This window comes from Felis catus, chromosome D1, assembly GCF_018350175.1.
Source record: "Felis catus isolate Fca126 chromosome D1, F.catus_Fca126_mat1.0, whole genome shotgun sequence".
In the NCBI taxonomy this organism is placed as follows: Eukaryota; Metazoa; Chordata; class Mammalia; order Carnivora; family Felidae; genus Felis; species Felis catus.
Window position 1 is genome coordinate 109300985 of NC_058377.1, and position 22592 is coordinate 109323576.

A 22592-nucleotide genomic window follows, 5' to 3' on the forward strand; every position below is an offset into this window, starting at 1 on the left:
GAGGCCACGCCCCTCCGCCGAAGCTACGCCCTCTGCTCTCGCTGGCTGGTTTGGAGGATTGAGTTGCAGACTCGGTGGCATCGGGGTTTCCCGGCTCAGCACATTCATTCCCCCTCAACCCCCAGCCGCCCCGATATTAATAGCCCTGCATCGGCTCATCCAGCTGGCCTGGAACCCCTTCCCATGCCCGAGTGTCTCCATCACCCCAGAAAACATTCAAACAGCTCAGCGCCTCGCTGTTTCTGACTGTGAAATGGGGATAGGGCTCTATGTTTCCCACCAGCGCCGCGCAGGGAGAGGGTCAGGAGGAGGCCTAAGGGGCAGCTTCTAGAGCGGTCTAGAGTCACTGTTATTATCGTCATCTCCGTTGTACACATGAGGAAACAGAGAGGGCCGTGGCTTTCCTACGGCCACACAGCACCCAAGAGGCGGAGCCGGGACGGGAACCCCGAATCTCCGCCATGGGATCCCCCCAGCACCCCCAAATCCTGCAGTCCCCTGGCCCCAGGGCAACCTCTCGCCAGGTCCCGACCCGAGCGCCCTCGCCCCCATCCGGCCCCTCCCTCCTCCCCCATATTTAGCGCGAATCCGATCCGGGGCTGGGCGGGGAGCTACTTAACGCGGCCCCGGTGTTCTGGAGAGCGCCGAGCGCAGCGGAGCCAGGAGCCCGAGCAAGATGATGATGGTTATGCAGCCCGAGGGTCTGGGGGTCAGGGAGGGGCCCTTCGCGGGCGGCGGCGGGGGCGGCGAGTACATGGAACAGGAGGAGGACTGGGACCGCGACCTACTGCTGGACCCGGCCTGGGAGAAGCAGCAGCGGAAAGTGAGTGCTCACCCATTTCCACATGGCAAAACTGAGGCCTGAGAAGACGGGCGGTTTGTCCTTGGCATCTCAGCAGGTCTGGGGCAGAGCCTGTCTTAACCCGGAGAGCCACTCCCTAGCCCAGGCTCTGCCCATCAGTCCTCTGCCGTCCCCTAGGGCTGGAAGAGAGGGCTGGGGGCGCTCATGAGGGGTTTAGGATAACCAGTAGAGTTTCTGGGGTCCCCACCCCTCAGGGTTCATTACCCAGTGCCCACTGCCCCACTTCCGTTGGCGAAAAGGGATTGGGTGAAGCCCAGGAGATCCAAGTTTGGGGAGCGTGGGGAGAATAATCTTTCTCCCCACACCACCAACCCTCTAGTTAAATATCCTAGACCCCACCCAGAGGACTTGCAGCTGGGCAACTGGTGGACCTGGGAGTGTGCGGGAGGAGGGAACCATCCTGGACCCCTCCCCACTCTCTTCTCTCTATTCTCTCCACCCTGGGGTTCATTTCGACTCCATCCCAATTGTCAAATGAGGAACCTGAAGCCCCGAAAGGGGCAGAGAGAGAACCCAAATCATATGCTGTCAGAAAGCAGGACCCCCCCCCCAACCTGAGAGTCCTTGCCCCTTGTCTGCCCCACCCCCACTCCTTCTCAAGATACCCCTTCCCACCCCAGAGGCCCTAAGTCCGCTGAAAAGGCCACAGGGTCAAGGAGGAGGGGAGCCTGGGTCCCCTTACACAGTAACCTGACGCTCTGGCCAGATGGACACTTTGTGCTGAGGCAGCGCCTTGAGGGAGCTGGAGTGGGGCACACGGGCAGCTGCTGCCCAGGCCCAGCCTTGTAGGGCACTCGGGCCCCCTCCCTGATCTATTTTCACTCCCAGACTTTCCCAAGTGGAGGGGGCAGAACACCTGGGTTCCCAAAAGAGAAAATGATCCGGGCTGGAGTGAGGAAACTTTGGGGAGTGGCAGGCCAGGGGTAGGGAGGACACCATGAAGTCATCGGACCCCGCTCAGCATTTGCCAACAGTGTGCGACTCCAGGAAAGGGCAGGGAACAGGAGTGCTCAGTGGAATTTGCAGGATCTGAGAATCCTAGGGTTTAGAATCAGAGCACTCCTGCTGGGTTAGATGACAGGAGATGACCCCAGAGTCTGGGAGGCTCAGCTGACTAGGCTGGGGTGCCCCCGGTGACACGTTTCCCCTCAAGCTCCTCCTGCACCTGTCTCCGAGTAAGGCTGCGGTCCTTGGGTCTGGCCATCTCCCGGTGATGTCATCCCTGCCCCTGGCTCCAGCTGCCATCTGTTCTGACACAACCCCTATCCCTACCCCACCCACCATGTTTCTCTCAGGTCCAGGTCCGCCTGCCCTTCGTAAGACACGTGCTAGTCTGTAACTTGCCTTCATCACTTAACAAAATATCAGGGATATCCTTCTAACTCAACCTAGAGCCACCCACCTCATCCATTCATTCAACGGCTGCACAACGTAGACGCTCCGGAAATTAATCAGCATCTCTGGGAGTTGGCCATTCCAGAGTTTCTTTCTCCTCCAACTTGAGCATCTCTGTGCTCATCCTCAGCCCCACTCCACCCCTGCACTTCCTCTGGGTCTTGGAGCACTCCTTCCTGGATGCCTGAGTCCTCTTCGTTCAACCTCATTCAAAAACATTCATTCAGTATTTCTTAGGGAGATCCTACTATGGGCCAGGTGCTGTTTTAGGTGTCAGGAATTCAGCAGGAAACAAAACAAAGCCTCTGCCTCAGGGAGCTTACAGTTCAGCGAGGAAAAGTGTTTCTACCCCATCTGTCTGATCCTGCCCTATGCCGCCTCACTGACACCCTTCCTCTCTCACCCTGGTCCTGGGCACCACCTCCTCACCTCTCCCTTCTGCTCTGCCAAGCCATTTGCCTCCACTCTGTAACCAGAAAGAGCTTTCTAAGACACTTTTCTGCCCACCTCCCTCTGCCTGAAAGCTTCCCTCTCTTCCCTGTTGCCCTCAGGATCGAGTTGAAAGTCCCTGGCTTAGCACCCAAGATCGTGCATGACCTGGCCCCTGCCGCCCCTCCGGCCTGCTTCTCACCACTTATACCCCAACACCCCCAGCTTCATTCCAGCGGCACCCAGATAGCTATAGCCCCACAGACCTCACAGCTGTTTCTCCCTGCTGAGCATTTGCCTGTGGCGCTGGCCCTGCCTGGCGTGCCCTTGCCTGCCCTTCTCTGTCTGAATAATTCCTGCCCTTCCATTGCAGCTCAGATCAGATAGTAGCCCCCCATCTGATCTGAAGAGCTCTTTCCCTCCTCTCCCTGACACTAGTCTCTCCCAGCACTTCTCAGACCAACGTGACTCTTTAATTGACCGTGAGCTCCTTTACGGCAGGGACCACATCTCATTAAGAGTCATGTTTGTCAAAGGAAAGAATGCCCCTTCCTCCGCCATGGAACCCCCACCCAGTCCTGCCTCTCCTCCCTGCCTTATCTAGACCCAGAGCATCTCAGACTCTGAGTTTGGAGGGAACTACAGAGAATCCGACTGCCTTCTCCTGTGCTTGGGGCCCCAACCAGTAGTGCTCAGACTCCCTTGTATACCTCCAGTAACGGGAAACTCACTTTCTTTCCTTAGCAACGACAGTCCTTCAAGTATTTAAAGCATCATCTTTCACGTCCAGCTCTAAGGACAGCTGAAAAGCTGGTCTGGGGAAGGGAAGCTATCTGAGGGAAATAATTCCAATTGACTTCCAGGGCCACCTCCCAGAATTCATTGCTCTGTGGTGGGGGAATGCTCTGAATTCTAGAATCCTGCCAGATTGGAGGAAGAAAGACCTGGGGACATCGTGAAGTCTGGGCGATTAATTGTACAAATGGGGAGACTGAGCCCAAGAAAGGGCAAGGGGGTGCACCCTGGGCCACAGTGAGTGAGTTGGAGCCCAAGGGTAGATTCTACCAAGGACTCTGTGGCTAATGGCAGAATCCAGGGCTTGAAGGCTTGATAGGTTGGTGGAAACTTGTGCACCAGGCTGCACCAGGTCACGCCCATCCGCAATATACACCCAACTGCACAGCAGCCCCCCCCCCCCATCCCAGACAGAGGCTGAGGCTGAGGATGACTCTAGGGAGAGGGGAAGGGCAGTCACCTCCAGGAGTCGTGTTAGGCTGCGCTTGTGCCCAGATGATCCTCTGCGACCTGCAAAGCTCTCGCACCCTCACGTTCTACTTGGAGGCCCATTCACAACAGCCCCGGGAGGGCAGTGGGGCTGAGATAATAGTAACACGGGTGCACAGTTCCTCAGGCACAACCCTCAGAGCCGGACATGCTTCAGTCCAGAATTTTTCAGGCCTTAGAAGGGCGGTATCACCCTGCATTGGCCCTTGTGTGGGGGAGGGCCCCACACTTCAGAGCGTATGCTTTACAATTTTTCTCAATCGCCCTCAGGTGCTTGAGACTGACCGGAACTGGTGTGTCCCAGGTCCAAACTGGGACCTGTGTGGGCCCCAGCGCCCACTTTTCCTTTTCCAGGAGAATTAAAGCTCAGAGAGAGAAAAGGACTTGCATGGCAAGTCAGTGGCTGGGCCAGGACTTGAATCTGGGGCCCGGGCTCTGAGATCTACCCTGATGTCCCCCAGAGCCGGCGCTAGGGTCTAAGTGCTGTCCTCTGCCCCCCAGACCTTCACTGCCTGGTGCAACTCACACCTGCGCAAGGCCGGCACCCAGATTGAAAACATCGAGGAGGATTTCCGCAATGGCCTCAAACTCATGTTACTCTTGGAGGTCATTTCAGGTGAGGGGCGCGAATCAATGCACCGGGACCCTGGGACCTAGGAGAATCCGGAGAGCTGGGGGAACGCGGCAGCAGAGTGCTGGAGGGGATGAAGTGGGGGAGGGGGAAGTTTGAGGACAGGGTCTTCAGCTTTTTCTTGTGACCTCTGACCCTTGACCTCTCCTCTTATACCCAGGAGAGAGGCTACCCAGGCCAGACAAAGGCAAGATGCGCTTCCACAAGATCGCCAACGTCAACAAGGCCCTGGACTTCATTGCCAGCAAGGGGGTTAAGCTGGTGTCCATTGGTGCCGAAGGTAGGGAGGTGGCAGGAGAAGACCTGGCAGGGGGCTGGAGGGCGGTCCCGGCGTCAAGTCGCTTCTGTGAGCCTCAGTCTCTTCACCCACGGAGTCGACCATCCAGGCCTCTTGGGAGGGGCTGTTAAGGGGCAAACGTGCCCAAAGTGCTGGCACAGGACCTGGCGCTAGTAGGTGTTCCGGGATTGAACACTTGCTAGGTACCGGCTCTGGGATGGGGGACAAGGGCCGGAGAGCGGAGCAGGAGGGAAGGCAGCTGAGGTGGTACAGGCCTTGAGTGTCGGCTGGAATCTGTCCCCACTCCCCACCCTGCAGAGATTGTTGACGGGAACCTGAAGATGACCCTGGGCATGATCTGGACCATCATCCTTCGCTTCGCCATCCAGGACATCTCTGTGGAGGGTGAGTGGTGGGGAAGCGATAGAGTGGGAGGGCTGGCCCAGACCCCTCTCCCCAGCTAATAGCTCTCCCCACCCCCACCCAGAAACCTCGGCCAAGGAAGGCTTGCTCCTGTGGTGCCAGCGGAAGACAGCGCCGTACCGCAACGTCAACGTGCAGAACTTCCACACCAGGTCTGTCAGCCGGTCAGCACGTGCACACGGGCCTCTGCTGGGCTCTGGGGCACAGAGCCGGCCCCTCTCACAAGCCCCAGGAGAGGAGAGGTCACAGCCGAGTTCCTGGCACAGTGTCTGAAAATAGGAGGACTCAGTCGATGTTGCGATGGAATCCAGGAGGGTGAGGGAGGGTGCATTGGAGGCATCCCTGGAACCGCATTCCAGCCAGAGGGGACCTTGTAAGCAAACACATCTAGATACTGGTGTGGCCCAAGGACAGGGTATGTGAAGGAATCATGTAAGCTTGGAGGAGATGGTCCAACTCTGGTAATGAAAGGCTTCAAATGCCAAGCCAAGGAGTTTAGACAACTCCACTTTACTGATGAGGCTGTCCTGATGGGGATGCTCCTGGAGTGAGGGAAGCACAGAGCCTCAGCTCGAATCCGGGACTGACCCCCACTTCTGTCTGTCCAGCTGGAAGGATGGCCTGGCTCTCTGTGCTCTCATCCACCGACACCGCCCTGACCTCATCGACTATGCCAAGCTGCGCAAGGTAGGCCTCTGTCACTCCCAGCCCCGACTCCCCACCTCTGCCCTCAGCTGCCATTTCACCTGTCCCTGCTCCTGCCCATCTAGGATGACCCCATTGGCAACCTAAACACTGCCTTTGAGGTGGCGGAGAAATACTTGGACATCCCCAGGATGTTGGATGCCGAAGGTGAGAGGAAGTCTAGCCTGGGCGAGGACTCCACTTACTGACCAATGGCGTGGTCCCACCCTCTCACCTTTGCCCCTGCTCTTCCCTCCTCCTGGAATTCTCTCCCCTCCCCCTTCCCTCCCCCCGCCCCCATCTCCGTCAGAATCCTTCCTGCCCAAGGCCCCCTTCTCCGGGAGCCCTCTATCATGCCTGCCTACCCCTCACCAGCCAGTGGAAGCAGCCTCTCCTCGTCTTCCCTCATGGTGCCACCTTCTGTCTCAGATCTGTCACCTGGGTGCCTGGGAGCATGGAGCTCCTTAAGGGCAGGCCCTGCCTCTTGTCCCTGTGCCCAGTCAAGTCTTCAGTCAATTGAAGCAGCAAACATTTTCTGAGCACCTACTGTGCCTGGTGCCCTGGGTCTGTGGGCACCAATGGATGAGGACTTGGGGAAAAGACAGAAGACAGGTGGACCCACAGAGGGATGGGATGGTTAGAGACACCGGGCAGTGTGGGCTGGTGCTTCTTGAGGGCCGCGTGTCTGCTCACTCACCTGCTCGCTTACACTTTTCTCACCCCACAGAGGGGCAGGTTGCTGGACACTGGGGTGATTGGGGAGGGCTCCAGGGAAGAGGCAGACGCTAGGTTTGGGGTAGCTGGCGGTTGGTAACTGTGACTAGATGTCCCCACCCTTACCGTCTCGAGGGAGCTCTCTGCCTTGTTAGGGGCGTGAGCCCATTCCTCAAGCCTGGCTTTGGGCAATAAATACCTGTATCTCACTGCTGTCCCCTAGACATCGTGAACACCCCAAAGCCTGATGAGAAGGCCATCATGACCTATGTTTCCTGCTTCTACCACGCCTTCGCCGGGGCTGAGCAGGTAAGGGGGCCCCCCCCCCCGCTACTGCTGCCTGGGCTGGGCTTGTGGTCCGGCATTTGGAGGTGCTGGGCCCCATGTGGGTGGGAGTGCCACTGTCCCAGCCACATATACTCAGTCTCTGGGGAACTCAGAAGCAGAGGCGTCTGGTCTGGGAGCTCCCTCCTCATCCTAAAAGATGTGCTCCCCTATCTGCACGGATCCAAACTGTAAGGGCTTTACGGAGGAAAGCTGTGTCAGGGAAAGCAGTAGCTCATTCTAGTGCCCACCTTTTCGGCCTCCCGCGACAGGCAGAGACGGCTGCCAACAGGATCTGTAAGGTGCTGGCTGTGAACCAGGAGAACGAGAAGCTGATGGAGGAGTACGAGAAGCTGGCCAGTGAGGTGAGACTGAGGCCAGAGAGGGCCCTTCCCCTCCCCCGACCTGTGCTCCGCCAACCCTGGCCCAAGCCCGGGCCCCCAGAGCCTCCCTCGCCCCAGGGCCTTGGCCTTGGCCTCCTCCAGCCTCTTCCTGCCATCTTCACTCGTCTCCTGCCCTCTGCTGCCTGTCCAAGCTCCTGGTCATTCACTGATTCCCTCATCATTCATTGCTTTACTCCTTCATTTATCTGTTCACTCGTATGTAGGCGATCTCATGACCCTTTGCTCTGTGCCAGCCTATGCTGGTCCCTGGACTCAGACTCCTTCCCTGATTAGCGGGGACCCCCATCCCGCTGGAGGCCCCTCCTTCCGGCCGCAGCCCGGGGTGCGGGTGGACAGGGGTGGAAGGGGTGAGCAGACTGGCTCAGAGCTCTCTGCGCTGCACCTGCCTGGCCCTGGCAGCTGCTGGAATGGATCCGCCGCACCATACCGTGGCTGGAGAACCGCGTGGGCGAGCCCAGCATGAGTGCCATGCAGCGCAAGCTGGAGGACTTCCGGGACTACCGGCGCCTGCACAAGCCGCCCCGGGTGCAGGAGAAGTGCCAGCTGGAGATCAACTTCAACACGCTGCAGACCAAGCTGCGGCTGAGCCACCGGCCCGCCTTCATGCCCTCGGAGGGCAAGCTCGTCTCGGTGAGCCGGGCCGGGGATGGGGTGACCCCCGTTCTGCCCACATCCTCTGGGCGACATGGGGCTCTGCGTCCCCGTCTGTACAAGGGGCACACCGTGACGGAAGACACCTCTGCCTGTCCCACAGGACATCGCCAACGCATGGCGTGGGCTGGAGCAGGTGGAGAAAGGCTACGAGGACTGGCTGCTCTCGGAGATCCGTCGCCTGCAGCGGCTCCAGCACCTGGCTGAGAAATTCCAGCAGAAGGCCTCCTTGCACGAAACCTGGACCCGGGGTGGGTACACCTCACGGGGCTTGGGGCTGTCCTGGGGTGAAAACTGGTATGTGGGGGAGGGGGGAATCCTGGCAAAATGCACGGGTCAGGAGCACCTGTTCTTCCAGGAACTAGGGAGGTGGGGTGGGGGTGGGGACCTGTTCTCTAGTCCTACCCTGACTTGCTGTGCGACCAAGTCACTTCTCCTCTTTGTACCACGGTTTCTTCATCTGTGAACTTCAACCCCTGTCTCCCAGCTCTGGCCTTCTGTAGGTCTGCTCTGATTAATCTGTCATTCAGCATTTTATTTGTACATGTGGCAGGTGAGTCCTCAATGCTAACAGCAATTATGTTATACTCCAAGCATATTGGTGGCAAAATACTGCATGAGTCAAATATAACACCCTGTATGAAAACATTCATTCCGTACTCTACCAGGGATTTTAATCCTACAAATAAATGAATTCTGTCAAAAATAATGAACAAAATAAGTAAATAAATAAATATATAAACAAACAAATAAATAAATAAAATAATGAACAAACATCCGATAATGGATTATGGGCACAAAGAATAACAGTGCTTTGATATAAAAACTCCCTAAATATACAGCCATTTTGTGACTCTTAAGGGGTTTCTGAATCTTTAAGCCTGTTACCAGCTCTGCAAGATGCGAAGGTACTCAATAAATTGTCGCTGCTGCAATTATTATTATTGTAGTTTTATCTGTGTAATTACGGTAATTCACTCTGAAAGCACTTTTATATTCATTCATTCATCCAACAAATATTCCTAGAAGGTCTACCAAGGGTCAGGCACTGTGGCAGGCACTGGGGAAACTGGTGAGCAAAGGTCAGGGGCTCATTAGTCGTTGGGAGGTAGTTCGATATGCAATAATACCCGAACTGTACCAAGGGCCACCCTGAAACGTGCAGGATCCGGGGACACTGACGTGATTTACAGGTCATGCCCTGGAACAGGAGCTTCACTTCACTTTATCACCCTAGCGCCAGGAACAAACCCCTACGATAGGCCGATAGGCCGGGCAGGTGTGATCACCTGCATTTCACAGATGAGGAATCGCCAAGGTCACGCAGCCTCGCTCGAACCCCCTCTCCCGCCGCGGCCGCCGCTGGGTGACCCGAGCCGGTCCTTTCTCTGAGTAGGGAAGGAGGACATGCTGAGCCAGCGCGACTACGAGTCGGCCTCGCTGCAGGAGGTGCGGGCGTTGCTGCGGCGCCACGAGGCCTTTGAGAGCGACCTGGCGGCGCACCAGGACCGCGTGGAGCACATCGCCGCTCTGGCCCAGGAGCTCAAGTAGGCGTGGCCCGCCTCCCGGCTCGCCCCGGTGGCAACGCCCCTTACCTGGCTTCGTCCCTCCGCCCACCCGGGCTCCCCGCTGCCCTCAAGTCAGCAGCCCTGCCTTGGCTAACCCCGTCACCACTTGCTCCTCCCCTCCTCCCGTAATCCTGTCCTGTCCCCACCTGGGACCCGCACTTCCTACCCGTGCTTGGCCTGCCTCACCCTCCTGGGCCACCCCTAACCTGGCCGCCCCCTTCAGCCCCCTTCAGCTCCGTGGCCGGTTCTCCCAAAACCTCCCCATCAGCCTTGACCACGCCCCCCACCTCCTGTACACCCGCCCCTTCTCGAGCAATCCCACCCTTGAAACACGACCCACCTCCCACATCCGAGCGTCCCGAGGGACTGGAGCTGAGGATCTGCCGGCACCTCCTACCCAGGGATCACACTGGAACCCCGATCTCCACCCTCAGGACTGCCCTGCTTCCCCCACACCTCCCCTGACACCCCCGCCTTCATCTGGGGCACAGGTTCCAGTCCCAGGAAGACAGTCAGGTGGAAATCTGGGCTGTGGTCTGACCCCACGATCATCCCTTTTCTCGCCCCCAGTGAGCTGGACTACCATGATGCGGCCTCGGTGAACAGCCGTTGCCAGGCCATCTGTGACCAGTGGGACAACCTGGGCACACTGACCCAGAAGAGGAGGGACGCGCTGGAGGTGGGCTTGGGGGCCAGAGAACTGGGGGCTGGAGACCGGAGGCTGGTGAGGGGCCTGTGGGCAGGCTGCTGACTCGCCATCCCCATGGCTCCTAGCGGATGGAGAAGCTCCTGGAGACCATTGACCAGCTGCAGCTGGAGTTTGCCCGGCGGGCGGCGCCCTTCAACAACTGGCTGGATGGTGCCGTGGAGGACCTGCAGGATGTGTGGCTGGTGCACTCAGTGGAGGAGACCCAGGTGGACGCGGGGGTTCTGGGTGCGGGGGTGCTGGATGGGATGATGGGGAAGCTGGCCTAGAATCCTGTCAGCCATTCCTTTGGGTTCCTGGGGAATGGGGGTGGGAGGGAAACCCCAGTTCCCAAGTGTTAGGCTGGGAGACTGGAGGCCTGGGTTGAGCCAGCCCTGCCGGGGACCTGCTGGGTGGCCTGGAGCACGCTGCTGCCCTGTTGCCTGTGGGAAGTGAAGGGTGCTGGCTGATGCTTCCTTCCTGTCGTTCCCAGAGCCTGCTGACTGCACACGACCAATTCAAGGCCACGTTGCCCGAGGCTGACCGAGAAAGAGGGGCCATCCTGGGTATCCAGGGTGAGATCCAGAAGATCTGCCAAACGTACGGGCTGCGGCCCAGCCTCACGAACCCCTACATCAACCTCACACCGCAGGACATCAACACTAAGTGGGATATGGTCAGTACTGCCTGTGACCTCTCCCTGCCTCCCACCCACTCCTGTGCATTCTAACTGCCCTGAAAGCTCAGATGTCCCAAGATATGGAGAACCAAGTCCGCCTTGGGATCTGGGGTCTCTCAGACTTCATGTAGCCCTGGATAAGTCACCCTTCCTGTCATGGCCCCATCTGTAAAATGGCTATAACAGCAGCATTTTCCTGTATTGAGCCTGGGTGTGGACATCTTTATAAAACAACCTAGGTTAGCTATCAGTTATATCATCAGCACCATCTCACAGATGAGGAAACAAGAGGTCAAATGACTTGTCCAAGAGCTTGTCCATGTAGCCCAGACATCTTGGCTCAGAGCTGCAGGGCCTGTTTTAGGGGTCGGAGCCCACCTCCCCTCAAAGCCATCTTCTCGCTCCCAGAGCTGCCCCACGCACAAGCACCCTCCTTCCTAGGTCCGAAAGCTGGTGCCCAGCCGTGACCAGACGCTGCAGGAGGAGCTGGCCCGGCAGCAGGTGAACGAGAGGCTCCGGAGACAGTTTGCAGCTCAAGCCAATGCTGTTGGGCCCTGGATCCAGGCGAAGGTGGAGGTAAGGCTTGGATGGTGTGGTGGAGCTGGGGGAGTGGGGCCAGGGCCAGGCCACAGGGAGCTCACATCCCGCCTGGGTCCCCCTACAGGAGGTGGGGCGCCTAGCAGCAGGCATGGCCGGGTCTCTGGAGGAACAGATGGCCGGGCTGCGGCAACAGGAGCAGAACATCATCAACTACAAGAGCAACATTGACCGGCTGGAGGGCGACCACCAGCTTCTGCAGGAGAGCCTGGTGTTCGACAACAAGCACACCGTCTACAGCATGGAGGTGGGATCCACTTGCTGAGGAGAGAGGGGAGGTGGCACTGGCCAGGGAAGCCTGGGGCAGCCGTGGCCGGACACAGCACGTCTGCCCCAGGAGGGTCCCCAGTTCAGCTTGTCCAGGTCCCCCAGCGTATCCATGGGGATACTGAGATCTGGAGAGGGGAAGTGACCAGTCCAGAGTCACACAGGAGTCTAAAGCCAGGCCAGGTCTTGCCATGACCAGTTGATCAACACTTAATACGTAACAAGTCGCCAGACTGCAAGGCAGGAAGGGCCGCTGGAGGCCACTCAGTGGAACCTCCAGATAGGGACACAGCCCCAATAAGGTGGAAGACTCTCCCAGGGGCACACAGCAGATTGGAAGTGAAGCTAGCACCAGCGGCCAGGCACTGGCCGCCCGCTGACTTGGCCCACCCCCGACCCCGCAGCACATCCGCGTAGGCTGGGAGCAGCTGCTCACCTCCATCGCCCGCACTATCAATGAGGTGGAGAACCAGGTACTGACCCGAGACGCCAAGGGCCTGAGCCAGGAGCAGCTCAACGAGTTCCGGGCGTCCTTCAACCACTTTGACCGGGTCAGCAGGGGCCCAGCCCTGTGGGGTGGTGGACCTGGGGGCCAGGGCGGGGGGTTGGCAGACCAAGTCTGACATCCACTCATGCGCTACAGAAGCGGAATGGGATGATGGAGCCTGATGACTTCCGAGCTTGCCTCATCTCCATGGGCTATGACCTGGTGAGTGCCCCCAGCCCGCATCGCAGGAGCCCCATCAGTGCCTCTCTCCTGCATACCGATCACCTACTGCACCCCTCCCCACTCCTCGTGCACTTCATTTCCTCATCACACCCACCGGGGCTGGGCAAAATTACCTCATTTCACGCAGGGCCATCAAAGGCTCAGAGAGGTGAATTAACTTGCTCAAGGACACAGCTAGCATTTGGATCTGGTTCTATGTGACTCAAAAGCCTGAGCTTGTGGTACCCCTGGGTGCCTCAGTTGTTTGAGTGTCTAACTCTTGATTTTGGCTGTCACGATCCCAGGGTCCTGGGACTGAGCCCTGCGTTGGGCTCCGTGCTGAGCATGGAGCCTGCTTAAGATTCTCTCTCAAAAATAAAAGTAAGTTTTAAAAGAAAAAAACAAAAGCGCCTTAGCATGCAACATTTCCCCCCAGAGAAACAGCACTAGAGAGAGCTCCAGAAAAAAAGATCAGGACCAAAGGGCAATAGGGGACATTGCCAGGAACAGGAAGCAGTTTTTAGCTTAGTAGAAAGGACTTCCTATAAAGCCAGAGCTAAGCTGCGGCACCGTCTATGGAGGGAAGAGAGCACTTTGTAACTGGGGTCATCAAGCCAAAGCTGGACAGTCCCCAGAAAGGGACATCAGGAGTCCTCTGGCTTCAGCACCCATGGGCATGGTGCCTGGCCTCTATCCCTGCAGGGAGAAGTGGAGTTTGCTCGCATTATGACCATGGTGGACCCCAACGCAGCCGGAGTTGTGACCTTCCAGGCATTCATTGACTTCATGACACGAGAGACAGCCGAGACCGACACAGCTGAGCAAGTTGTGGCCTCCTTCAAGATCCTGGCAGGAGATAAGGTGAGTCCTGGGTGGTGGAGAGGGCTGGCGGGCTGGGACAAGGAACAGGATCTGGGGGTCCTCAATAACCTTTTCTCCCCCAGAACTACATCACCCCTGAGGAGCTGCGGCGGGAGCTCCCAGCTGAGCAGGCCGAGTATTGCATCCGCCGTATGGCACCCTACAAAGGCTCTGGGGCTCCAGCTGGTGCTCTGGACTATGTGGCCTTCTCCAGTGCCCTCTATGGGGAGAGCGACCTCTGACCTCAATCCCTAAAGTTCTCTACATGAGTCAGAGAGAGGAGACTCCCTCTGGCTGATTCCATCCATCTCTTGGAGCAAAGGCCTCAGAGAACGGCCAGCCATTCAGAACGTATTTCTGAATAAAGAGCCATCCGTGAGCCTCTCTCCGTCTCCTTTTGGTTCCTGAAGCAGACACTGGGCCCTCATGCTCCTGAGCAGGATCAGCTGCCCAACCTTAACCCTCCAGGGATCCCTACCACCCCTCTTTGCCCAAAGGTACTAAACAATCACACCACACTGGGGCCTAGGACACCTCTTTATTGCTGTTAGAAAAAGGTAGTTACAATAGTTTCTCGTAGATGTGGAAGGAAACACTGTCCCTAAATCCAGGGGAACCAGAAAATTTATAGCATCAGACAGAGGAAAGCCAGGAGAGGAAGCCAGAGCCAGCTGAAGACAGAGCTGGGTTTAAGACCAGAATATTTTCTTCCCACCTGTTCCTTATCCAAGCCCAAGGTTCTTGCCCCAGCATCAACTGCAGCGGCATCATCCTTCAGCTCAAGAGCCTCCTAGCTACCACAAGTCTACAAAGGTGCAGCTGGGGAACTTCAGGGTAGGAGTGGGGTGGAGTGGAGACGGGTAGGGGTTTTGCCCTAGGCCAGTGCCTTCTCACCCTGAGGTAACCCGGTGGCCGTCACTCAGCCAGCTGTGCCTCCTGGGGAGGGGCCTGGACACGCAGGTCAGGCTGAGGAAGGGGCTGCTCTGGTCAGCACCAGGTCCTGTGCCGACGCTCCTCAGTTCACCACGGCCGAGCTGGCCATGGCGTTCACGCCACAGGCCCCGGACCCACGGTACAAGTAGTAGTAACCCTGGCAGAGAGGCAGGGGAGCTGGTAAGGGCATTAGGGCAGGATGGGAGCTGGAGAGCCACGGCCAAGGGGACACGACTCACCTCCTCACCCCAGTCAGTGCCCCAACTGTTCTTGATGGCCCAGAAGGGGATGCCAGAGCCTGAGGAGCAGGGCAGAGGACAAGGAGTCAGGGCCCCCAGCACTTGGCCCTCTCCCAGTATCTGCTGTAGCCTACTGTGACAGACACTGGGAAAAGAGCAGAAAACAAGACAGGCCCACACCTGCCACCCTCCTGGTACGGCTCTGGGGTTGGGGGAGGGCACCCGGCCGTCTTCCTCTGGCAGATTATTCATCTGTAACAGTTCAGTTCAACCTTCCACTACCTCAGCTTTGCCATCCACAGAAGGGACGGAGGGCTCCCGCCTGGCCCGTGGCCCAAAGCAGGAGTAGGACAGGGTTCCTAGGCATTCCCTCAATTTCCCCCTCCGAAGGCCCTGAGCTGCTGTGGTCCAATCTCTGCCTGTAGCTGGGGCGGATGGAACTCACGGTTGCCGTAGCCCACGAGCAGCACTGCATGGTCGATGAGCCAGGGGCTGCAGAGGGGCCGCAGTGGGTGGGAGATCCCGCGGCGGTAGAACTGGGGCGGGGTGGGGGGAAGGCGAGAATAAGGAGTAGGGAGCCAACTCCAAGGAGAAGTGGGAAAGGAGTCAGCAAGAGACAGGCAAGAGACAGGGACCTTACCTGCATGCCGAAGGCATTGATGGCAACGGAGATGGGGCCCTTCTTGGCCAGCCAGGCCGCCAGCTCTGAGACGGGGAGGGACAGCATCAGGGACACACAAGCCCCAGCCCCACCTGGCCTGTCCCTACCCTGTCCCTTACTCACTCTGCTCATTCTGGCTCAGCTCTACTGAGTCGTTGATGTAGACCTTGGCCTTCTTTGCAGAGAAACTGCAGGTCTGCAAGTGGCCACTGTAGCTGTAGTCATCCTCTGTCTCCAGCCCTCCTAGGGAATGGTGGGGGTGGGGTGGGGAGGGGAGAGAAAAGGTGGACCCCCGTTTACCATACACTTGTCTTCTGGCCAGGAGCTATAATCAGCCCCTTATATGTGAGGTCTCAAGGTCCTCGTCCATCCCAGACCAAGGCCATGCCCTCTGAACAACAGCCTCTCTCTAGAGATGACAAAACGGAGACTAAGCGGGATGGGGGAGTAACCAGCGAGAAATGTGGCTAAGATGGAACTCAATTCCCAACTTCTGATCTTTATTCATCCTGGCATTCCTGGGACTCTTCACCATGGCTTGCTTGTCCTGCTCAGACAGTCTGTTCCCAATTTGGTCCAGACACCTGCCAGGTCCCCAGTCTCTGTACAGCCACCTCAGTCCCTCAGCCCCTCATCCTCGTGCCACTGCAGCCCACCCCTGAACTGAATTGCTAGTTTAATACCTCTTCTAAAGGGTGAGGTGTGTGCTACTTGGTTTGGTGGTATTACAGAAATACAGACCTCCAAGCAGCAAAAACACCAAGAACCCCTGCTATGCGCCAGAAACCTTATGTATATTTCCTCACTTGATACTCAAGGCAATCCTATGAAGTGAGCAAGATCATCCCCATTTCACAGATGAGGCAACCGAGGCTCTCAAAGAGCTGACCTGCTCAAGGTCTTTGTTAAGGGCCAGCATTAAGACCTGAACCCAGTTCACATGACTTCCATGCTCGTATATCTCCCCCTCACAAAGTGACTTCTTTTGGAGGGAAAAGTGGCTCCCACTGCCCATCCTGATCCCATGAATGCATACCCAGATTCTTTATGGCCAAGTAGGCGTTGGAGGGCAAGCCACCCAGGCAGGCCTTGTCCACCTTGTCACAGTCCAAGAGCTCTAGGAGACAGAAGGCTGGTCCTGAGGAGCCCTCTGGAGGGGCTGGGCTGGGGACAGGAATGTGGAGTGGGATGCTCACCCTGCTCAGAGAGGGAGAGCAGGTCCCCCTGTTTTAGGAACCACTGGCCCTCCACATTGCCGGTGACTGAGAAGGCCCAGCAGGAGCCACACATGCCCTGCAAGATACGGACAAAGTCAGGGCTGGGTCCCTTCCCAACCCCAAGGTAGCCTTCATGTCCCACCATTGCTTCTTAGGGGTCCAACCTGATTCTTGACGTTGGTGACAGCCCCCTTGGTCCTCCAGTCCCACTCAGGTGGGGCATGGTCACCAATGGATTTGGCTAGATGCATCATCTTGTTGCGGTTCTCTTTCAGGAGAGGATTCAGATAGATGGCGCGGAACTCCTCCTCTGTGGGCAAAGGTGGGCAGGGGATGGCGGGGAAAAGTATTAGGCAGCCCTGATCCGGGGCTGTGGGAGTAGGCCCTGACTCTTTCAGGCTCCACGAGAGCTCTGGCCATCACTTCTACCTGTAAGGTCACTGAACTTGGTGATCCCATACTGAGCTGTGCCACGGTCCAGTGCCTGGATCTTCTGCGCTCGGACCATGTTGTTGGAAAAGACAGACAGGCGCCACTGGGCTTCTGAGAACCAAGGAGCAGGAGAGGAAAGTCTCAGACCCCAGGCAGATCATAAAAGGAGGGGCACTAGGACTAACTGGCACTTGTCTCCCTTAGGAGGAGGTGGGCTCAGGATCAGGCCTGAAGCTCTTTTTAAGGACAGACCCTGGGGAGGGCTGGAGGTGAGGGGAGGCCCAGACCCACAAGCGATGAGCAGGAGGTGTGATCAACTTTGGGGGCAACGCTGGTGGTATCTTAGGAGTGAAGGCAGAACCAAAATGGTCTCCTAAGGGCATCCTTAGATAGGAGGTCATGGGGAACGGCTACCATGCCAGGGAAGTGGGGGCACCAGCAGAGAAAATCTGGTCTTTGCCCCATTCCACTCTATCCAGAATGATAAAGGCCCATGCTTTCTGACCAGGAAAATTAGATGGGAGAAGGGACCAGGAACCGGAGGTAGCTGTCCAGTCCTGGAAGGGTGGGCAAGAACTTGGGGACTTAGGGGTCTCTGAAGGGAGGCACTGCCTCTTGTGTCCTTCCCCTTCCCAACACCAAGATACCAAGTGGGGGGAGGGGAATGTCCTGATCTGATTGGGACAGGTACAGCCAAGGCTGGGTCCTCACCTTCCTGTGTCCCATATGTCCGATTATAGGTGGTAACAAACTCCTTGAAGATTGAAGCCATCTTCACAGAAAAATCCTGGAAAGGCACAGGGGTCTTCACAAGGAGTCCTTCTCAGTTGACCAGGGAGCCCAGGCCAGGGTGAGGGAAGGGGGGGGGGGTAAATAAAGCAGCAGCCAACTTCCTACATGGAAATCGGTTCCTCACCTGGGGTAGGGGGTCCTTGTTCAACAGTGGAAGGACTGAACTTAAAGTCTCATTTCTGTCATCTGAATGGGGTTGGAACAGAGGAGAAATCAAGGCTGAACCCTGAGTGAAGTCTTATCTGAACTATGCCAGTATCCTTGGGCTATCCCAGCACCTGTAACCTTGGTATCCACTGGGCCACAGTCCCGCCTCAGCAGCATGTGTTTTCCCAGCTCATCCAGGACTTCAAAGCTGCAGAGCTGGAGGGAGAGGAGGAAGCGAGTCTGGGGGCTGGTATGGGAACAAGGCCTTGGCAAGATGCAGCTGGAAGGTCCTCAGGTGAAGACCGCCTCCAAGGCAACCACCCCCACAGTGTAGAGTGAGGCACACCCAGCACCCTGTCACCACCACCCCCTTTTAGAGCATTTCAGTCTCTGGCCCTCAGGGCCTGTGAAGTGACTCAACGCTGGATAGTTGGTGCCTCTCATCCCTTCCCCTTGACTCGACCCAGACGCATTGTGGGGGCGGGGAATTACAGGAGCCCCGTCACTCACCAGGGTTTTCTTGGACACCGGGAGCTGGCACACCGTGGGGTCGTTGCAGGGGGGCTCCTCCAGGGTCGCCTTCAGGGAGTACAGGGACCCCTCGCCCGCCTGGATGGAGGGGCGGGTGAAGTAGGCACATCCATTCCCTCCTCAGCCCGTCCCTCCCACGACCCCGCCGTACCCCCTTCCCTTTCCCCGATTACCAGAGGTTCGTCTCTCGGGCGTCCAGCGCCCACACCCCTGGTCCAGACCAAAGTTGCCAACCCACTGACCGGGGCCCCCGCGCACCCGCACTGGGGAGCCCCCGCCCCCGGCGCGTCCTCACCCGGCGGACGCGACCGCGCACGGCCCCCAGCGCCGCCCGCGTCCCGGCAGCCCGGCCGCGGTTGTACATCTCCAGGGCGAAGCGGGCGGGCCCCAGGAGCTCCGGGTACGCCGCCTCCCGGGCCCGAGCGTCCGCTGCTCGGTGGGGCGGGGCGGGAGAGGCGCCGGGGAGCAACCCCAGCAGCGACAGCAGCAGCAGCCAGGGCGCCATGGCGAGGGCGAAGCCGGAGGCCCGGACGCACCGACGGACAGACCGGGACCAACCGACGGGGCGGAGCGGCCCGCGGCCAGAGGGGCCGGCGTCCCTCCCCCTGATCCCGGGGCGGCGGGGAGCCGGCCAACGGCCGCGGGTCCCGGGCGCCTGCGCACTCGGTTATTTACGTGAGGCACGTGGGGCGCGCTGGCCGCAAGGCGGATTGGAGCCACAGCGGGGAGGGGAAAGGGAACGGGGAGGAGATGGGGAGGGGGAGGGGAGAGGTAGGGTGGGGGGCGGGAGGAGGGGGTACAACGCGGCCTGGCAGCAGTTCTGTACGTAGACCCATGGCCCGCGCTGCAGTCTTGGAATAATCCTTTTGGGTCTCAGAGCTGTTGTTTGGGGAGAGGAACGGACGCTAGACTGAGAATGAAAATAGTAACTAACATTTATTGCATGCTTATTGTATGTTACTCATTATATCCCATCTCCCTTTTATCGTCGTCGCAATCCGTGAAGTCGGTATTATCCTCATTTTATAATTGAGGAAATAGAAGCTTAGCGAGATTAAATGGTTTACTAAACACCGGGTAAGTGATAGAGCTGGACTTGAACCTGGAGAGTTGGCTTTAGAACCTGGGTTCACGGCTCAGTTGCCCCTCTTTGAGGCCCCTCTGCCAATCAGCAAAATGGCAGGTAATCTCCCCTGGACTGGCAGTGCCTCAGGCCATTGTGAGGATCAAACACAAACATGCAAGCATTAGGTAACTACTAAAGGAAGGCGGGAGGTTGTCTTTGGTTCGTTCAAGCATTCACAGCTGTGTTCCAGGGCCTAGGAAGAGGATGCGTGAACAGATGCATTAGGCATAGTGCTGACTGCTTGGAGCTCCCACTCTAGTGGAGAGCCAGATGAGAAAGAGAAATTGTCCCACAAGGTGTTCCCAGCTAGGGAGAGAAGCAGGGAAGTGAAAGTTTAAGGGAATTGAGGAAATCCCAGAAGGGGATGGAGGGTGTGTGGGCTTGGAGAGTGTGAAGAACCAATATCAAAGGTCACCTGATCCAAATCTGACTCGTTACAGCAGCAGAGGTCTAAAAAGGTGAAGTGACTGTCCAGCTACTCAGAAATAAGTGCTGGAGCCAGACCAGGGCCAGCTCTGAGCTCCTTCCTGGCTGTGGTCTGAGAGGGCATGGCCTGAAGGATTCCAGCAGATACTTTTCTCTCCCAGTTATGCTGTTCCCAGTTTAAGCTCCCGGGGGCTCCCCTTGTGTGTCTTACAGGAGACAGTCCCAGATCCTTAATGCGGCTTCCCAAGCCCCTCGAGGTTCCGGCTCGCCTGGGTCCTCACCCTGTGCCTTGCACTTGAAACCCCAGCCTCGATCTATTTGCATCTCCTCAGAAGTTCAAGGTCAGGCACACCTCGGAAGCTTCACACTGCTCTTCCCTCTGCCCAACACCCAGACATCTTTCAGTTCTCAGTTGAGAGGACACTTCCAACAGGAAGCCATCCTTGATCTACCCCACTGCCCCTGGCCGGACTAGCTGCCACTGTCGCTGTACTCCCAGACGCCAAGCCCTGTGAACTTCCTTTCGTGCTGGGCTGCAATTTCCTCTTCGCTTGTGGATGTCTTCCAGTTGGCCAGGAGCTTGTAAGGCCTGGGACCTTGTCCTGCTCACTGCTGTTTCCTCAGCACATAGTACAGTGCCGGACACAAAACCTGCATAATAAATGTTTGTTGAATGAATTAGTGACTCCTTTGGCGTGCCCTGAAGTGGGCATGATGTCACCCGACTGTTGTTTAATGCATAGCCTCACTTTCGAGAAGGATAAATGGTGTTACTATGGCTAGAAGAATCTCGGAAGCGCCTGCTATCGTTGACCCAGGCCTCCTACCTGTGTCTACAGAAGATCACATACCCACGCTCACACACACTTCATCTCCCGAGAGGTCTGAGGCTGAATGAATTTAAAATAGGGATTTCTAAGGCACCAGCAGAAGCCATGGGCTTTTCTTAGACCCAGGATAACAGAAATCCACATTGGCCTTTGTGGGAAACAGTCATCTTCCTCAAAGTTTGTTCCCTTGACACTGGAGCCACTTGACAAGTGTCTGGGGTGGGGGTGGGGAGGGGGGGGAGGGTGGCTCATTTTCTCACCAGAGTGAGGCAAGAGAGCCTAATTATAATTAATAGAGTGGGTGGAGGTGAGGCACATTTTTTTAAGGAGCGCATATGTTCCCTTGGGCAATTCTCACAACAACCTGGAAGGGAAATCTCACCGGGGAGGAAGCTGATGGGACCTCCCGAGAGAAAAAGCTGAGTTTTCTTTGCTCCTTTTCCTCCTTGTCTTCATGCCAGAACCCACACCCCCACCTTACATATGCCTTAAAATGTGTCCTCCTCGTGAAGGTTGAGGAGTTCATGATTTCTTTGGAGTCTTCCAGCATGAGAGATAACAGCTAAGGAGTAACTGGGAGGGGCCATACACTTCAAGACCCCTGACTCAGGGCCTGAGTGAGTTAAGGAGGACGCCTGAGCGCTTGTCCTCGCTCCATCAGTTCCTGGACGCCTGGTGGGAGGCGAGGACCAGATCACAAGCAAAGACGAGACTCATGCTCCTTTTTTCCTTTCCAAGCCTCCCCGGGCACTTCATCTGTATCTGCTTTTTATGTTCAGTAAACTCTGCTTTCGCCTGCTGCTGGCCCGTGTTTGGTTTCCATCCCGCATGAAGCCAAGGACCCTCTTGGCTGGTCCTGCAGGAGACACCCCTCTGGGTCCTCGGACCCGGCGTGCCTGCATCGAAACCAGGGGCATGCCAACATTCAGAAGCTGAGGACGGAAGAGGGAGGCCACAGAGGACACTGGGAAGAAGACGACGTTGGACAAGAAGGGGATGTCAACAGAGTGGGAGAAGAGAGTGCATCTCAAGGAAAGGAAGTGGCCGGCTGCGTCGAATGCCACGGAAAAGGCAATAGAACGAGGAGAGACACGTGACCTTTGGATTGGCTGACATGTAGGTCACCGGAGCCCTCACTAACGGCAGTGGGTTGAGGGGAGAATCTGAGAAATGTGGACGTGGCTGGAGACAAGGATCTCAGGAAGTTTTGCCATGGAGGAGAGTAGAGAGATGGGGTGGTAGCTAGCCAGGTAAGAGGCATCCGGCATCGGAAGAGCATTTTTTAAGATATGAGACACTCGAGCGTGCTTATGGGTTGGTGTGAATGACCAAATGGAAAGGGGGATATGGATGATTTAGGAGAAAGAGGAGACAATTGCAGGAGCGAAGAGATCGGGAGGTGAGGGGTTGTATATTAGTTACCTGTCACTGCGTGAAACATGATCACAAAATGAATGGCCAGGCCTGCAGTCTCATGGGAGGCTGGCCTCGGGAAGCATCTGCTCGGAAGCTCAGCGGTTAATGGCAGCATTCGGTTCCTTGAGGACGGCCAGACTGAGGCCTCAGTTGTTTGCTGGCTGATGGCTATCAGCTGCCCCCAGTTTTTTCCTGTGTGGGCCTTCCCAACGTGGCCACTTGCTTCCTCAAAGCCAGTAAGGGGAAGTAAAGATATTGCAATCTTGTATAATCACATACACATAATCTGGTGTCCCTCAACTCTGCGGCACTCTACTGGTTTTAGGAGGAAGTCACAGGTGCCTCTCACACTCAAGGGAGGGGGGAGGGGAGAGCCTACACAAAGATGTGGACACCAG

The 22592-nt window shown here is 57.2% G+C and overlaps 2 protein-coding genes across 3 annotated transcripts; one reads left to right on the top strand and one right to left on the bottom strand.

Annotated features, from left to right (window-relative positions):
- Positions 1-631: 631 nt before the first annotated feature.
- On the top strand, positions 632-13828 carry ACTN3 (actinin alpha 3). The gene is made up of 21 exons (XM_003993681.5): positions 632-823; positions 4472-4586; positions 4762-4881; positions 5197-5283; positions 5366-5453; positions 5910-5988; positions 6072-6153; positions 6923-7008; positions 7296-7388; positions 7827-8057; positions 8182-8329; positions 9475-9625; positions 10217-10325; positions 10421-10561; positions 10825-11007; positions 11452-11586; positions 11675-11854; positions 12279-12425; positions 12518-12583; positions 13286-13444; positions 13528-13828. The coding sequence occupies exons 1-21, from the start codon at positions 677-679 to the stop codon at positions 13684-13686; spliced, it is 2706 nt and encodes a 901-aa protein (XP_003993730.1). The 5' UTR covers positions 632-676; the 3' UTR covers positions 13687-13828.
- A 135-nt stretch (positions 13829-13963) lies between these two features.
- On the bottom strand, positions 13964-19030 carry CTSF (cathepsin F). 2 transcript variants are annotated; one of them, XM_023240086.2, is made up of 14 exons: positions 18692-19028; positions 18376-18474; positions 17997-18081; positions 17843-17904; positions 17638-17713; positions 16924-17037; positions 16659-16804; positions 16474-16570; positions 16314-16394; positions 15401-15520; positions 15257-15321; positions 15062-15152; positions 14617-14675; positions 13964-14534 (listed from the first exon to the last, which is right to left on the bottom strand). In XM_023240086.2, exons 1-14 carry the CDS (start codon positions 18899-18901, stop codon positions 14460-14462), a joined length of 1380 nt encoding a protein of 459 aa, XP_023095854.1. In that variant the 5' UTR covers positions 18902-19028; the 3' UTR covers positions 13964-14459. The 2 variants fall into 2 exon arrangements, with proteins under 2 accessions (XP_023095854.1, XP_044895515.1); XM_045039580.1 differs by lacking the exon at positions 15062-15152 and having other exon boundaries at positions 18692-19030.
- Between the last annotated feature and the right edge of the window lie 3562 nt (positions 19031-22592).

Coding starts and splice junctions, on each gene's coding strand:
- ACTN3 (XM_003993681.5), top strand. CDS start 677: ATGATGATGGTTATGCAGCCCGAGGGTCTGGGGGTCAGGGAGGGGCCC. Junction 5,454..5,909: donor GTGCAGAACTTCCACACCAG/GTCTGTCAGCCG, acceptor CTGTCTGTCCAG/CTGGAAGGATGGCCTGGCTC. Junction 7,389..7,826: donor ACGAGAAGCTGGCCAGTGAG/GTGAGACTGAGG, acceptor TGGCCCTGGCAG/CTGCTGGAATGGATCCGCCG.
- CTSF (XM_023240086.2), bottom strand. CDS start 18,901: ATGGCGCCCTGGCTGCTGCTGCTGTCGCTGCTGGGGTTGCTCCCCGGC. Junction 18,475..18,691: donor TGCGCGGTCGCGTCCGCCGG/GTGAGGACGCGC, acceptor CCCTCCATCCAG/GCGGGCGAGGGGTCCCTGTA. Junction 15,153..15,256: donor TCAATGCCTTCGGCATGCAG/GTAAGGTCCCTG, acceptor ACCCCGCCCCAG/TTCTACCGCCGCGGGATCTC.